Source organism: Podarcis vaucheri, assembly GCF_965113315.1.
Source record: "Podarcis vaucheri genome assembly, chromosome: 15".
Lineage (NCBI taxonomy): Eukaryota > Metazoa > Chordata > Lepidosauria > Squamata > Lacertidae > Podarcis > Podarcis vaucheri.
Genome location: NC_138753.1, coordinates 13192133 through 13207101, shown reverse-complemented (window position 1 = coordinate 13207101; position 14969 = coordinate 13192133). Strand labels below are relative to the sequence as shown.

At 46.0% G+C, this 14969-nt stretch overlaps 1 protein-coding gene and 1 long non-coding RNA gene across 4 annotated transcripts in view; both read left to right on the top strand.

Moving 5' to 3' along the window:
- Positions 1-7806, top strand: part of COL26A1 (collagen type XXVI alpha 1 chain) — a 98607-nt gene extending 90801 nt beyond the window's left edge. For 2 of the 3 annotated variants that reach the window (XM_082201478.1, XM_082201479.1), the window contains exons 11-14: positions 1475-1519; positions 3238-3322; positions 4213-4377; positions 5213-7806. In XM_082201478.1, the coding sequence (XP_082057604.1) occupies positions 1475-1519; positions 3238-3322; positions 4213-4370 (288 nt within the window). In that variant the 3' untranslated portion in view covers positions 4371-4377; positions 5213-7806. The remainder of the gene's footprint in view (positions 1-1474; positions 1520-3237; positions 3323-4212; positions 4378-5212) is intronic. The other variant, XM_082201480.1, reaches the window with a different exon arrangement.
- A 1085-nt stretch (positions 7807-8891) lies between these two features.
- LOC309519746 lies at positions 8892-9694 on the top strand. Its single transcript, XR_014213996.1, has 2 exons — positions 8892-9042; positions 9320-9694. It is a non-coding gene; the product is annotated as an uncharacterized lncRNA (long non-coding RNA).
- Positions 9695-14969: the final 5275 nt, after the last annotated feature.

Here is a 14969-nt window from a genome sequence, read left to right as displayed (position 1 = left end):
AAATCACCTGGTGCCTCCTTCATTCATGTATTCGGGTGGCCTTGCTTGGCAACTGCAAGGAAACCAGGGATGGGGAACTTTGGCCCCCCCAGTTGTCTCTCCCATCAGCCCTGGCCAGCATGACCAATGATCAGGGATGATAAGAACCTAAGAAGATCCCTGCTGGATCAGACCAGTGGCCCATCGAGTCCTTCTTTGATCGCACATAATTTAAACGAACTAAGCCATTCAGTAATCCATTGTTACACCATCAAAACTTATTCACACTGTTGAATTTATCTTAATGCTACCAGCATTTTTAAATGCACACAATTTTCACCCATATAACCAGTAAACATTTTCCAGTCTTCTTTAAACGCTATATTCTTCTTCTTCTCTTATTCTATATGTTAAATCTGTAAGTTGCACTTATTCCATTAGTTGAAGTTGCCGTTCTTCTTTGGTTAGGACTTCACTCATATTCCATTTTTGAGCTAGCGAAACACAGGCCATAGTAGTAGCATACAAAAATAGTCTTTTTTGACACCTGGCAATTTCCCTCTGAATTATCCCCAACAATTCTGGTTTGTTGTTTTTATGGAAATGTACTTCTAAACATTTTTTTCAATTCATTATGTATCATTTCCCAATACTCTTTTACCCTTTTACAAGTCCACCACGTATGATAAAACGTACCCTCTACCTCGTTATATCTCCAGCATATTTCTAATATCTTCTAACCATGGAGGCAGAGCAGAGCCATCGTGGCTAGTAGCCGCAGATAGCCTTATCCCCCACCCTCCACCTCAGAATTTGTCCAGTCCATCCAAGTTGGTGGTCAGCACTGCCTCCTGGGGGAGAATGTTAGTATCAGCTATCCCTGTGCAAAATCTGCCACCCACAACCACTTGCTTCAAAGGAAGTTCTATGAAAGTCAAGGAGTTCCCTTGTGGCAACGCATGTAAACTATCACTATTTCCTTTTTTTTTTAAATAATTTTTATTGGTTTTTCAGATTTTATAAAGACATAACACACACAAATAAACAAAGACAAAAACATGTATAATTTCAGAAATCTTATTTTCTTAACCTTGTTCCTTGACTTCCCCCCACCCCCCTTCCTGCATCCCAATTTCCAAGATTATGTCGGCAAGTTATTATTTCTCCTCTTTACCATCTTAATATAACATTTTTTATCAAAAATTTAGATTCTTTCCTAAGTTGGACTCAGTTTCCCTTCCATAAACTATCACTATTTCCCAGTGGGATCCAGTTGCAATGAAAGCTGGTTTGGGAGTGCGGGATAACTCTTGCTAGCCTCCCCACCAACAAATCAAAGCAAAAACTCGCCCAGACAGCCAACACCATCAGTTCCCCTTGCAAACAAATCAGGCTCAGTGTTCAGTAAACAGTTTGAAACACCCCCTAGTTAGCGACTGGGATTCTTCTTCTGCTTCTGTTCCTCATTCTTTCCCGGTGTTCTTTGCTTTTTTAGGGGGAACCCGGTAAAAAAGGTGACGAAGGAGACAAAGGCGCAGATGTAAGAGCACAACCAGTTCTTTATTGTTGCTACACTCTCCCCCTTTCCCTTGCAAGTAGGTATTTAAGATCTGCCTTCGTCAGCCTGATGCAGTGGCGTAGCGTGGGGGGTGCCAGGGGTGCCGGCCGCACCGGGCGCAACTTCTGGGGGGGGGCGCGCTCGCTGCCTCCGGAGTCGCCGAAGAGCCTCGGGCGCAGGCTGTAGCGGAGCCGCATGTCTCGCAGCGCCCGGCTGAAGGCGCCCGGCAGGCAGCGGCTCTCCGCGCTCGCCGCGGAGGACGCGCCAGGCAGCCCCTCCTCACAGCCCCGCCTCCGCCGGTGCTGCTGCAGCTGCTGGGCCATGTTGCATTTTCCTCGCCTCTCTGCCCCCCTCCTCCTCCGGGCAAGCGGCGTCGTTTGGGCAGCAGCGCCAGCGGCAACTCGCAGGTTAGGGGGTAGGGGGGGGCGCAAATTACGTGCCTTGCCCCGGGTTAGGGGGCGCAAATTACTTGCGTTGCCCCGGGTGCTGACAGCTCACGCTACGCCGCTGGCCTGATGCTCTCCAGAGGTTGTGGACTACAACTTCCATCAGGCTGCGCAGCTGAGCTGTTGCTGGCTCTCGCCAATGGGAGCTGACCTCCAGAGGGCACCACGTTGGCGAAGGCTCCTTAATATCGTAGGATTTGCCTTGTGGTCCTTTATGTATTGTGTATGCAAAGTCCCGTGAGGTGCCTTGCAGCTAAAGTAGATCCCAGAAGAGATACATTTTAATGGCCCAAAACAAAAGAATCTAGAATGGCCAGGCAACACTAACTCTCTGAAAATGGCAATGTTAAAAAACAACAACCACCCAATAATCTGCTGTATATTTTGAAAAGTCGTTTGTTCTCTATGCATTTGGAGGCTTCTTAAGATATCAGGGGGACGCGGGTGGCTCTGTGGGTTAAACCACAGAGCCTAGGACTTGCTGATCAGAAGGTCGGCGGTTCGAATCCCTGCGACGGGGTGAGCTCCCGTTTCTCTGTCCCTTCTCCTGCCAACCTCACAGTTCGAAAGCACGTCAAAGTGCAAGTGCAATAGGTACCTCTCCAGCGGGAAGGTAAACGGCGTTTCCGTGCGCTGCTCTGGTTCTCCAGAAGCGGCTTAGTCATGCTGGCCACATGACCCGGAAGCTGTACGCCGGCTCCCTTGGCCAATAAAGCGAGATGAGCGCCGCAACCCCAGAGTTGGCCACGACTGGACCTAATGGTCAGGGATCCCTTTACCTTTATCTTTACCTAAGATATCATGACCAAATTTTGAACCACGGGTGAACAGGTTTTCACCTATGCTTGGACGCATTTGAGTGCCATTTTGAGTCAAGATGACACACACAACCTTTCAAAACTGCAATTTCCATGCAATGCCAGGTTTCAAGCTGCTAGCTGTTAATTAACCATTGTTAACTGAGAGTTGTGCAGACGGGAGTCCTAAGGACATATTCTAGAGACCTATACCGAAGACAGCCTTCCCTTCTCCCTAGTGTGCATGGATATACAGATTATCAACAATCTATATATGCTCTACCATGTCATGCCCCCCCCCGTCTGCAGTGGTACAGTCCAGATACAAGTTGGCTGTTTTAGTAAGGAAGGAAGAAGCCTAAGCAGGGTGGTTGCAATTTCCCTAAGGAACGGGTGTCCCTTGAATGCATGAACCAGGGCTTTGCCTCCATCAACCCAGACCTCCTCTCCTTTGTAGGGCGAAGGTGTTCAACAGCTTCGGGAGGCCCTGAAGATTTTAGCAGAGAGGGTGTTAATTTTAGAGCATATGATTGGAATCCATGGTGAGTGATGGGGAAATGTTCTGCTCAGCTTTGCCTTATGGGGAGAGAGGAGAGGCTCCTTTGATTGAATAATATTGATGCAGCTCTTCCATCAGAAAAGGCTCTCCTAGTAGCTTACAGCAAGACTTCTCAGTGGCTGCTCCCAGACTCTGCAACTCCCTCCCTAGAGACGCCAGACAGGCTCCCTCCTTATTCTTCCACCGACAAGTGAAGACTGTTTTATTCCGACAGGCTTTGGGAGTAGACTGTTTTTTTAAGGAAAGGGCTTTCAAGAGTGCTGTGCTGTTTTTGTTATCTGTATTTTAACAGATTTGTTTTTCTATTGTTTTAATCCTGTTAAAGATTAAACACTTTTTAAAGCATGATCTTTGATAAGTTTTTAGCTTTCTGCCTTGTTTTAATTTGCGTAAGCTGCCTTGAGTCCCAGGCCAGGAAAAAAGAAGGGATATAAATAAATACAAATACAATCATTGGATGAAGGGCAGTATAGAAATGTAATTAATAAATAGTAATGATAAATAATAATAATAATTCCCTTGCTGGAGGGTGGGAAAAACTGCATGCAGAGGGTGGGCAGGGCTAGAAGCAAAAGTGGATGATATGCAAAGGCTATGATGCTTACCTTCAGTACAGTAAGCTTCTGAAACTGTGCAAAAGAGGTTTCTTTCTCTCAATTCCTGCCACATTACATCTCTCTCCATTGAGGCATTGCCACAGTTCAGAGATGCGTTCCAGCCAGGCATTAGTGCCTGTGGAAGGGTTAGGTTGGGACCAGTGAGTGAGGTGGCCCCGAGGAGAATCCCAAGGGCCGCATTGAGAGATCCTCAGGGCCACATCTGGCCCCCAGGCCTGACTGCCTCTCCCTGTCCCTGGCTTTCCTTTGTTTTCAGATTCTTTGTCTTCCGTTGAACCAGGCTCGGGACAAGACGTGATCCTGGGCGCCCCTCTCCGTGCAAACGTGAAAACCAAGCGGCATCACTCCAACCAGATTCTGTCCTCGCTTTTGGACGGCAGCGAGAGCAAAGGGAAAAGGAGCCGAAGGAAATAGGACACCAGTAAGGGCCCTGATTCATTGCGTCTAACCACAATGACAAATTGCATGCAGAGGCTGTGCTGGGGAAGGGCCCGTAGCTCAGGGGCTGAGCGTCTGATTTGCCTTGCAGAAGGCCGCAGTGTTCAATCCTCAGTGGCGCCACTGGGAAAGACTGCAACGTCTCCACTGCCAGGTTATAAGGGAGCTGAGTTGCGCCATGTGCTCATTGAGCTTCAGCTGGCCACGCCTTGACCCCACTGAAATCAAGGGGACAAGTTGGTCATGCATGCAGAACATCCCAGGCTCAAACCCCAGCAGCTCCAGTGAGGGCTGGGAAGGACTCTGTCCTGGATCCCTGGAGATCTGCTGCTAGATCAGGGTGGGCCCTGCTAGTTTAAAGTTTCTGTTTATTCAAACCCTTTTCCTCCAGGGTACTTGATTTTGTGGGTCTGCTTTGCACAGAAGGCTTTCTTTTCACTGGTTGGATCAGTACAGCTTTCATCACCATTTTGCTTCAAATGACATCCACCCATCTGACTGGGTTGCCCCAACCACTCTGGGCGGCTTCCAGCATATACAAAAAGTCAAATATTTCTACAGGGTGGGTGCCACCACCAAGAAGGCCCTATGCCTGGTTCCCTGTAACCTTACTTTTCTCAGGGAGGGAACTGCCAGAAGGCCCTCAGAGGTGGATTTCGGTGTCCAGGCTGAACGAAACAAACTTGCTTCATCTCAAGGATGAAAGTTTCCTCTTTTGAAATAAAATTGTGCAGGGGCCGATGTCAGACAAAATTGCAATATGTGTATTTTTTCGCATCTGGGAGGCGTCCCACTGTAATGAGCCCTTTTATTGATAGGTCCAACAGCGAGGGCTGAAGATCTTCCAGAGATTTAGGCACAGAGGTCCCTGCAGGACAGGAGGATGGATCAACCCGTCGGAATAGGAAGGCATCCCTTGAACTCTATTTGATCTTTAAAATGTATACTTCACAGTTACTACATTGCCCTATCTCTGCCCCTGTGTCAGTGTCCATCTCAGATGACCACAGTCATGCCCAGAAACCCCAAAGGCCACGTGTGATAAAGACACTTCTTAGAGGGTGCTCTTGATGCAAGAGCTGCCCAAATTTTCCACCTTCATGGAAGCTTTTGCATCGACCCCTGCTTGCCGAGGTACCCTTTTGTGTCTGCGGTGGAATCCGCCTGCATTCTGGAATATTTAGCTGTGATTCTGTGAATTCATGCTGGATGTGGCTGTTGTACCAATTTAATTTTAGGTGGGTTTTTCATTAGGTACCAAAACGTTTGCTCGGGGAACTAGTACAAGACAGACCTGAAAGTCTTCAGAACAAATCACAGATCTAGCAGAAAGTTTGTTTGAAAGACAGCCCAACAAGCTTCCTGCAAACTCGAAAGGGGAAAAAATGAAACACAGCCATGTAAGTATATGAAGAAACAAAGGAAGGAGACATTTCAGCTTTTCCAGGAGAGCAGTGGTGGTGATTGGAGTCCCAGATTCCTCATTTCACATATGAGCAAGGGTGCAGTCCCAGAGAATTCATGCACACCAAGCAGACTGCTCTATTCCTTCTTGCACAGTTCTTTCTCTCTCCACTCAGGATGGGGGGGAAATTGCACACAGAATTTATCGATGTCGCACAGTATGAGAAGCGAAACACAGCCGTCCTACAAAACCCACACTTATCCATACTCTGCAGGGCAGTTCTCTCATCCACCAGTGTTTACAAAAAATAAATAAACGCATCTATTGGGAGAAAGCGCACCTGCAAATGCATGCACTAGTGAAAAGAGCCTACCAGGGGAATTCTGGTTCATCGGTTTCAGCTAGGCTTATCAACCAACAGTATTTACTAGTCCAAACCAATAAAAGTGATTGCAGGCAGTTGGAGAGGCTGACCCTCTGGGACTCTCCCAAGGCTACAATTCTATGATCCTAAGTGCATTCTCTCGGGATGCAAGGCCAATAAGGAACTGGTTCTGCCAGAGTTTACACACACCCTTTTAAAAGACTGACTACCCCTGTTAGTAATGCGGTTATTTTAAACATTCGGGTCCTTTCTTTGAGCTGAGAACTCAAAGCCGCATTCCAACCCGTAAGATAAGTCCCAGGCCAGGGGTTAAAAAGCCTGATCTCTGCTATAAATCAGAAATCCTCCCCCATCTCATGCCACTTTGTCGGAGAGAAGTAATAACTGGGGATTCCTACACTCTTCTTTGCCTCTGCAAGTACGCTCCCAGCGTGCAAGAAGAAGATAAGAAAATCATTTTAAGGGTTTAATCCTCTTTTAAAGCCGTCCAAGATGGCTGCCATCTCATCTCTTGTGGGTGTCAATACCATTCTTTATGTTTATGCCTGTCCTAAGACTTACATTTGTTGCATTTAGATCCTTGCTGGTTCTCCAGGAGCTCAAGATGGTGTACACGGTTCTCCCTCTCATATAATCCCCACCCACTGTAAGATAGTTGGGGCTGAGAGGCAGTGACTGGTCCTAGGTGAGCTACATGGATGAGTGGAAATTTGAACCCGGCTCTCCCATGTTCAATGAACTAAACACTTCACTGCACTAATACCTCTCCACACCATGTATATTTTTCAAAAAAAACATCTCTATAACCTCATTTCATACTCCTCTTTCCCCCTAAACCAAAAGTCATAAATATGGCGAGCTTTCCTCATATCGGGGAGTTGTTCCAGCTCCTTGGTTGTTTTGCTCAACATTTTTGCAAACGTTTCCATCTCTGCAATATCCTTTTTGAGGGGGGGCAGACGCCTGCCCCTTCTGCTTTAGTGTTTACAGGGATGTCCACAAAACCTGCCGTTTGCTGTGGAATCAAACGTACGGGAAAGGTGCTATTAATTTCCGCAAAGCTCGTTCTGAGCTGTTTTGAGCTATGCAAGACGGTTTAGGCCGGATCTCTGTGTGGTTTTAAATGTTCGCAAATATCTCGTCTTGTTGTAAACTCCTTGCCTTTGCAACTGGCCGTGTGGTCAAGCTGATGTTCAGCTACCAAGGTTCATTGAGCTTTTGCCCTGTTTCATGAGCTCCATTGGTTTATCAGAGCAGTGATCTCCGGTTAGGCAGCTGGATTTCAGGCAGACACTAAAGCCAGCTTGGGTCTCTCCATCGCAAAGCAGCCTGCTTTCAAAAGTTCGTGTTGCAGCTTCTTGCAGACCTCGCTTTGGGTCTGAGATGTGGAAATCTGATGTGGGCAGGGCAGTTTTGAAACCTGGAAAGCTTTTGCCTACAGATCGTGCATCATTACTGTTCAGACCTGCCAGCTGTTAATTGTATCTTCTCCCACCCTCCCAATTTGCTATGGGTTTCATTACTGCGTATGAAATGTTTTGTACTATTGGAGACACTATTAAAGAACCCATAGATACCAAAACTTTCTTATTTAATGCACTGAGAAATAAAACATACTGTAAGCGAAAAGCGGAGCCTCCTGTCCTTTATTTCTCTATTAAGTCTGGCTTTTTGGCCAAAAGTCGCACCATAAAATATACTGTATTTTTCGCCCTATAAGACGCACCAGACCATAAGACGCATCCAGTTTTTGGAGGAGGAAAACAAGAAAAAAAAATATTCTGAATCCCAGAAGCCAGAACAGCAAGAGGGATCGCTGCTTTCGCTGCGCAGCAATCTCTCTTGCTGTTCTGGCTTCTGGGATAGCTGCATGAAGCCTCTTCAGGGCAGTGGGATGAAGGCTCCCGCTGTCCTGAAGAGGCTTCGCGCGGCTAAGCCAGAAGCTAGAACAGCGAGAGGGATGGCTGCGCAGTGATCCCTCTCTCTGTTCTGGCTTCTGGGATAGCTGTGCAGCCTGCATTTGCTCCATAAGATGCACACACATTTCCCCTTACTTTTTAGGAGGGAAAAAGTGTGTCTTATAGAGTGAAAAATACGGTATGGGGGTTTCTTAGCACAGAGTCCTGCTGCATCAAACCAGGAAGCACTATACTGTTTTGAGGTTTGTTATGATCAAGAGGCATATGGATTTTATGAAATACCGTAGTAAATAAATACTGATCCCGGACATTGTCCATCAAGCTTAGAATTGCCAACACTGACCTGCAGTTGCTCTCCAGGGTTGCACGTTCCAAGCCCAGCTTGCAGATACTGGAGGCTGAACCCGGAACGTTCCCCCTTGTCATGGACTGGTTGGACAAAAGAGGAATATAGGGAAGTTTTAAAATGTTTAATGTTTTATTATGTTTTTATATATGTTGCTAGGTGCCCAGAGTGGCTCAGGCAGCTCAATCAAATGGGCAGGGTATAAATACTAGAATTATTATTATTATTATGGAATAGGGTGTCCCAATTTTTACTGGAGAAACGTTGGAAGGCATGGAACTGTAGTATTGGGAAGGACCCCAAGGATCATCTAACCCTTAGCAGGATTCGCCCCGTGGGCCAAATTTGACAAGTGACCTAGAATTCAGCCCCACCCATCAGCTGACATCACACTGGTGTCAGCTGATCGACAGAGAGTCATGGCTTGGGGGAAATGGCCTCGTGGGCCAGACTTGGGGGACAAGATGGGCCTGCAGTCGGGAGGTTTCCCCCCTCCCAGTCTAGTGAGTGCCATGAAAACCTGAGTTGACTGAATTGGGACATCAGTATAGTTGGCAATGGACCCATTGTATGAGACTAACCCCACTTCCCAGGTAGAGTTCCCCACATGTTCCATGTTGAATCTGGTCTATCTGGGGGTATTACAGGACCTATCAAGGGACAGGGGAGAACATTGCCAAAAAAGAAAGAAAAAAGACATGGTTGACACTTGTGACATTCAGTAGATGGGAAGAAGATATTTCCACGAATAAGAAGAACTTAGCCTGGCAGATCTTGGAGCCAAAAATGGTTTTCCAAACCAGTGTTCCCCCATTCTCCTGCAACCCCTCCAATCTTGCCCTCTCCCCTCCCTTTTAATTCCCTTTTCAGCAAGGAGGTCTGACACTGACAACACTTGATTCATCCTCAGCCAGGGCAATGGGAACAGGGAGAGCGCTAATGTCTCAGCAGCCGATGATAAGGGAGGGAAGAAAAAGTCACTGTCAAGCTCAGTCCCCTTGGAGATGTCCTCTGCCTCGATGCCTTTTGACAACACTGCTCTGATCTCATTTGCTTTCCTCGGCCTGTAATTGTTTTGAAAAGCAAAGCACATCATGGCAGCCGCAAGCTTCGCAGGGCTTGTGGAGAACTGGTTGTGATCCCAGAAGCTTGGAGGAAAAGCAGGGAGGTTCTTAATGCTGTTCCTTCTCCAGCAGAGTCATGGCCACATCCAGCGTTGCTGTTAAGAGGTTTGAGATGCTCTGACTCTAACGATGTAGTTCACTTTTTTGCAAGGGTGTGTGTGAGTTGGCCCAAACTGCCCTTTTATGCTCCTCACTGCTCTGATCATCAAGATAGCAATGATCAACAAGATAGCCAGTGTGGTATAGTGGTTAAGAGCGGTAGTCTCGTAATCTGGGGAACCGGGTTCGCGTCTCCGCTCCTCCACATGCAGCTGCTGGGTGACCTTGGGCCAGTCATACTTCTTTGAAGTCTCTCAGCCCCACTCACCTCACAGAGTGTTTGTTGTGGGGGAGGAAGGGAAAGGAGAATGTGAGCCGCTTTGAGACTCCTTAAAGGGAGTGAAAGGCGGGATGTCAAATCCAAACTCTTCTTCTTCTGTCTCTTTCCACCTGGGAGTCTAGAACAGGAGTAGGCAAACTAAGGCCTGGGGGACGGATCCGGCCCAATCGCCTTCTCAATCTGGCCTGCGGATGGTCTGTGAATCAGCGTGTTTATACATGAGTAGAATGGTCATTTAAGGTTTATGATTTCTCTATTTCCTGCTGAGGAAACTGAATAGTTCAGTGAAACAAGGTTTGTAGCCGGCATCCCTTTAAGGCTTTGTTCAGTTCTAAGTTTTTCTCATTTTTTCCCTTAAACTTTTTGATTTTTGTTATTTAGTTTAATTTTATAAGATAATATTTCTAGTCGCTTACTTCTCGTTTCAGGGATTTTCATGGTATTTCATTTGTTTGGTGTTTTTACATGAGCAGAATGTGTGCATTTATTTAAAATGCATCTCTGGGTTATTTGTGGGGCATAGGAATTCGTTCATATTTTTTTTCCAAAATATAGTCCGGCCCACCACAAAGTCTGAGGGACGGTTGACCGGCCCACGGCTGAAAAAGGTTGCTGACCCCTGCTCTAGAATGCCTGGCTCTCATGCCAATGGACATTTTTCCAAGGAAAGAAAAGCACAGACCCCGGCAGATACCGTTGAAGCTCCCTGAACTTTGGGAATTTTCAGCTTTGTGCTGTCAGAAACCAAAAACCGGAAACCACTAGATGGCACTAACAAGCCCACTTGAACTACAGCAGACTCCACAGCCCCTCAGCTTTTCATAAACCCAAATGGGTTGTGTTTGGCGTTCGGTTGCAATTCTTGCACCAAGAACCACAGCTTTCTCTGTTATGCACTGCTGGTACCTTCTGCTTGCTTCTCTTTTTGCAAATGTATTTTTTTGTTTTAGGTAAGTATGAGAAAAACAAATACAGACCCGGAGTACAACAGTTGTTAATTACTCAAAGCAAAGTGTGCAAATACATTACAACATCTGTATTCTGGAATTGCGGAGAGTAAATATTTGAAAGACATTTAGTTCACAACGTCTAGTTGCCTTATTTATTTTATTGCCTTGCATTTCTACCCCACCTTGCTTCCCCAAAAGCTCAAGATGTCATATGCTGCTCTCCCCCCCCCCCCTCATTTAATCCGCACAAAAACCTTGTGGGGTAGGTTAGGATGAGAAACAGTGAGTGGCCCAGGGTCGCTGTCAGGAGTCAGAGTCAGGTGTAGATCAGTAATAAACAAACAGTGTTTGTTGAAGTTAACTCCTTATTCAAAGAAACCAAAACAGCACAGGCCTAGTGATCACAGCAATTCTTCTCAGTAGGTCTTGCTCTAATGAAGCAGTTGTGGGGACTGAAAGTTCTTGCCTTCCCAGAGATGCCTAACTTCTCTTCAGCCCCCCCCCCCAGCAACCAGAGAATGCCATCTGCTTGCAACCAATCTCTCCTCTGCTCTTTTCACTTCTCTGCGTGTTCTGGGAGGCCAGAAGGAAGGGGAGCTGGCTTCCTCAGCAGCCTGCCTCTCCTCTGCCTCTTGGCCCTTCTCTACTGCTGCATCTGAGTCTGGACTGCTCTCTGCCACAGACTCTTCCTGCTCACTAAACCCTGTTGCCTCTTCAGCTTCAGACACCTCCTCCTCCCAGTCTTCTCCATCTTCTCCTTCTGACCGCTCATCAGCATCCAATACCCCTGGCTCTGAGCTTTCTTCCCCTGGGGTTCCCTTTGGGGTTCCTCAGCTGGCGCCTCCCACCTCTCCTCTGCATCCAGCCAGTCCATGACAGTTGTTCCCAGTGAGCTTTATGGCCAAGTGGGGATTTGAACCCTTGTCTCTCAGGTCCTAGCCTGACACCCATTGCACCAGACTGGCCTTCTTACGGAACCTCTCTGTAAGGGGTTGAGTGATTGGGGGTGGGAGGGATGATAGCATTGATATAAGAGAGCAAAAAGGGACGCTGGTGGCGCTGTGGGTTAAACCACAGAGCCTAGGACTTGCTGATCAGAAGGTCGGCAGTTCGAATCCCCACGATGGGGTGAGCTCCCATTGCTCGGTCCCTTCTCCTGCCAACCTAGCAGTTCGAAAGCACGTCAAAGTGCAAGTAGATAAATAGGTACCGCTCCGGCGGGAAGGTAAACGGCGTTTCTGTGCACTGCTCTGGTTCGCCAGAAGCGGCTTAGTCATGCTGGCCATGTGACCCGGAAGCTGTACGCCGGCTCCCTCAGCCAATAAAGCGAGATGAGTGCCACAACCCCAGAGTCGGCCACGACTGGACCTAATGGTCAGGGGTCCTGTTACCTTTAAAAGAGCAAAGGGAACCACACAAAATTGAAGTTACCTCTTTTCTTTTCTTTTTTATAAAATATTTATTAAAGGTTTTAAACAATATATCACCAAGCACATAAAACACCATCACCAAAATAAAGAAAAATACACACAAAACAAGAAAAATACAACATAGTTAAATTTCAAAAACCAAATTTCCATAACCTTCTTTTCAGACTACCTCACATCTCCCTTTCCTGCGTTCCTGTTTACAAAGTCATATTCAGCAATACTTCACCTTCTCTCAAATCTTGTTTTAATTTGTGCCTTTCAAATATTATGTCTCCATTTTTACCCTTTGTTATCAAATATTTAAATATTTAAGCTTGAAATAATATTAATCAAATTTCATCTTTGTTCTTACAGTTCAGTTATTTTCATACTTCTTTCCACTAAGTTACTAATGCCAAGTTATCTTTATATCCTGCATCATTCTAGCATTCATACAATTTACAGTACTTTTGCAAGTAGTCCTTAAATTTCTTCCAGTCCTCTTCCACTGTCTCTTCTCCCAGGTCTCGGATTCTGCCAGTCATTTCTGCCAATTCCATGTAGTCTATCAGTTGCATCTGCCATTCTTCCAGAGTGGGCAAATCTTCTGTCTTCCAGTGTTTTGCAATAAGTATTCTTACAGCTGTCGTCGCATACATTAAAAAAGTTCTATCCTTCTTTAGCCCTCTCTGGCCGACAATGCCCAAAAGGAAGGCCTCTGGTTTCTTAAGGAAGGTATATTTAAATACCTTTTTTAGTTCATTATAGATCATTTCCCAGAAGGCCTTAACCCTTGGGCATGTCCACCAAAGGTGAAAGAATGTTCCTTCAGTTTCTTTGCATTTCCAACACTTATTGTCTGGCAAATGATATATTTTTGCAAGCTTGACTGGGGTCATGTACCACCTATAAATCATTTTCATAATATTTTCTTTCAAGGCATTGCATGCCGTGAATTTCACACCAGTAATCCGTAACTGTTCCCAGTCAGCAAACATAATGTTATAGCCAATGTCTTGCGCCCATTTTATCATAGCTGATTTAACAGTTTCATCCTGAGTGTTCCATTTTAACAGCAAGTTATACATTCTTGAAAGTACCTTAGTTTTTGGTTCTAACAGTTCTGTTACTAGTTTTGATTTTTCCACCTGGAAACCTATTTTTTTGTCCTTATTAAAAACTTCCCTGATCTGACCATAGTGTAACCAATCCCGCACTTTGTCCTTCAGTCTCTCAAAACTCTGCAATCTCCATATATCTCCATCTTTTTCTACTATCTCCCAATATTTTGGCCAATTGGCCTCCATATTGAGTCTTTTCTGAGCCTTAGCTTCCTGAAGTTACCTCTTTTCAACACCCCTTGGATTACTCTGCTGCATTTATTATCATTTTTAGCTAAAGCAAGTTCTCAGATTCCAGCTGCCCACCTCTCTGGAGAGAGATTTTCTACAGTTTTCCATTGGGATTTCCATGCAGTGTCAGCTTTATGAAAGGTATACAAATAATTGAAGGAAAAAACTGCACTAGCTAAGCTAATCCTATCCAGGAAAGGGTGTAATTGTTGTACCAACCAAAGTTGGTACTGGGCACTCTGAGCCACAGAGGGGGTCACTTGGGCCTCATATGACAAAGATAGTCCCAGGAACCCCTCCAGGTTACTTAATTGTTCCTTCAGGAATCATGAATTGTGCAGGCTGTTTATGTTAGCCAGATTTAATGTTTCCCTCAATGATAGAGGAAGCTATTTAGCTCTCCCAGAATCAGAGCATCTCTGCAACTGTAGTAAACAGGAGCATATTTTCTTTTCTTGTGATTTTGGCATTTATGCCAGAAGACAACTCAATAGGCTGATATCTATGATACCAACAGTTCAGGACCTGCTCTCGGACAGGAATGATCAAATTACTTTAATAGTGGCTGAATTTTTGAGTGCTGTCCATGTAGAAAGATTGGGCCATTACAAAGAGATTTGGTAGTTCTTAATTGATCGGTGATGTGGTAGTGTTGTATTGTATTATTTATGCAAATTGATTTTCACTGGGGTTAAAGATCTGATTGGGACAAACCTTGTTATGCTGAGTCGTATTTTGCACAATTTGTATATGGTGTCTGTTTGATAATGTGTGGTTTGCTATGCCTAATAAAGGATATTTGATATCAATTGTTCCTTCAGATTGAATGCAACCCTGTTCAGAACAGGCAATTCACATACCGTATTTTTTGCTCTATAGGATACACCCAACCATAGGACGCACCTTGTTTTAGAGGGGGAGAACAAGAAAAAAAAAATCTCCCCCTCTCTGCTCAGCGCCCCTTCAGCGAAGAGGCAGGAGAAACGGAGCCCCTTCCATTTCTCCTCCTGCTTGGCTGAAGGGGCGCTGCGCAGAGAGGGGGAGATTTTTCCCCCTTGTTCTCCCTCTCTAAAACAAGGTGTATTCAGTGCGTTCAAGGTGCTTTCAGTCGCCTTCAGTGAAGGCAACCTGAAGCCTCCAGAGCACAGCGGGAGTTCCACACGGGTGCACACGACCCCTCTCACTCTCCATAGCAACGCAAAGCCTCCGAAGCCCAGAGGGTGCGCTCCCTCCGAGCTCCAGAGGCTTCGCGTTGCTTTCGCTGAAGCCAAGGAGCCTGCATTCGCTCCATAGGACGCACACACAT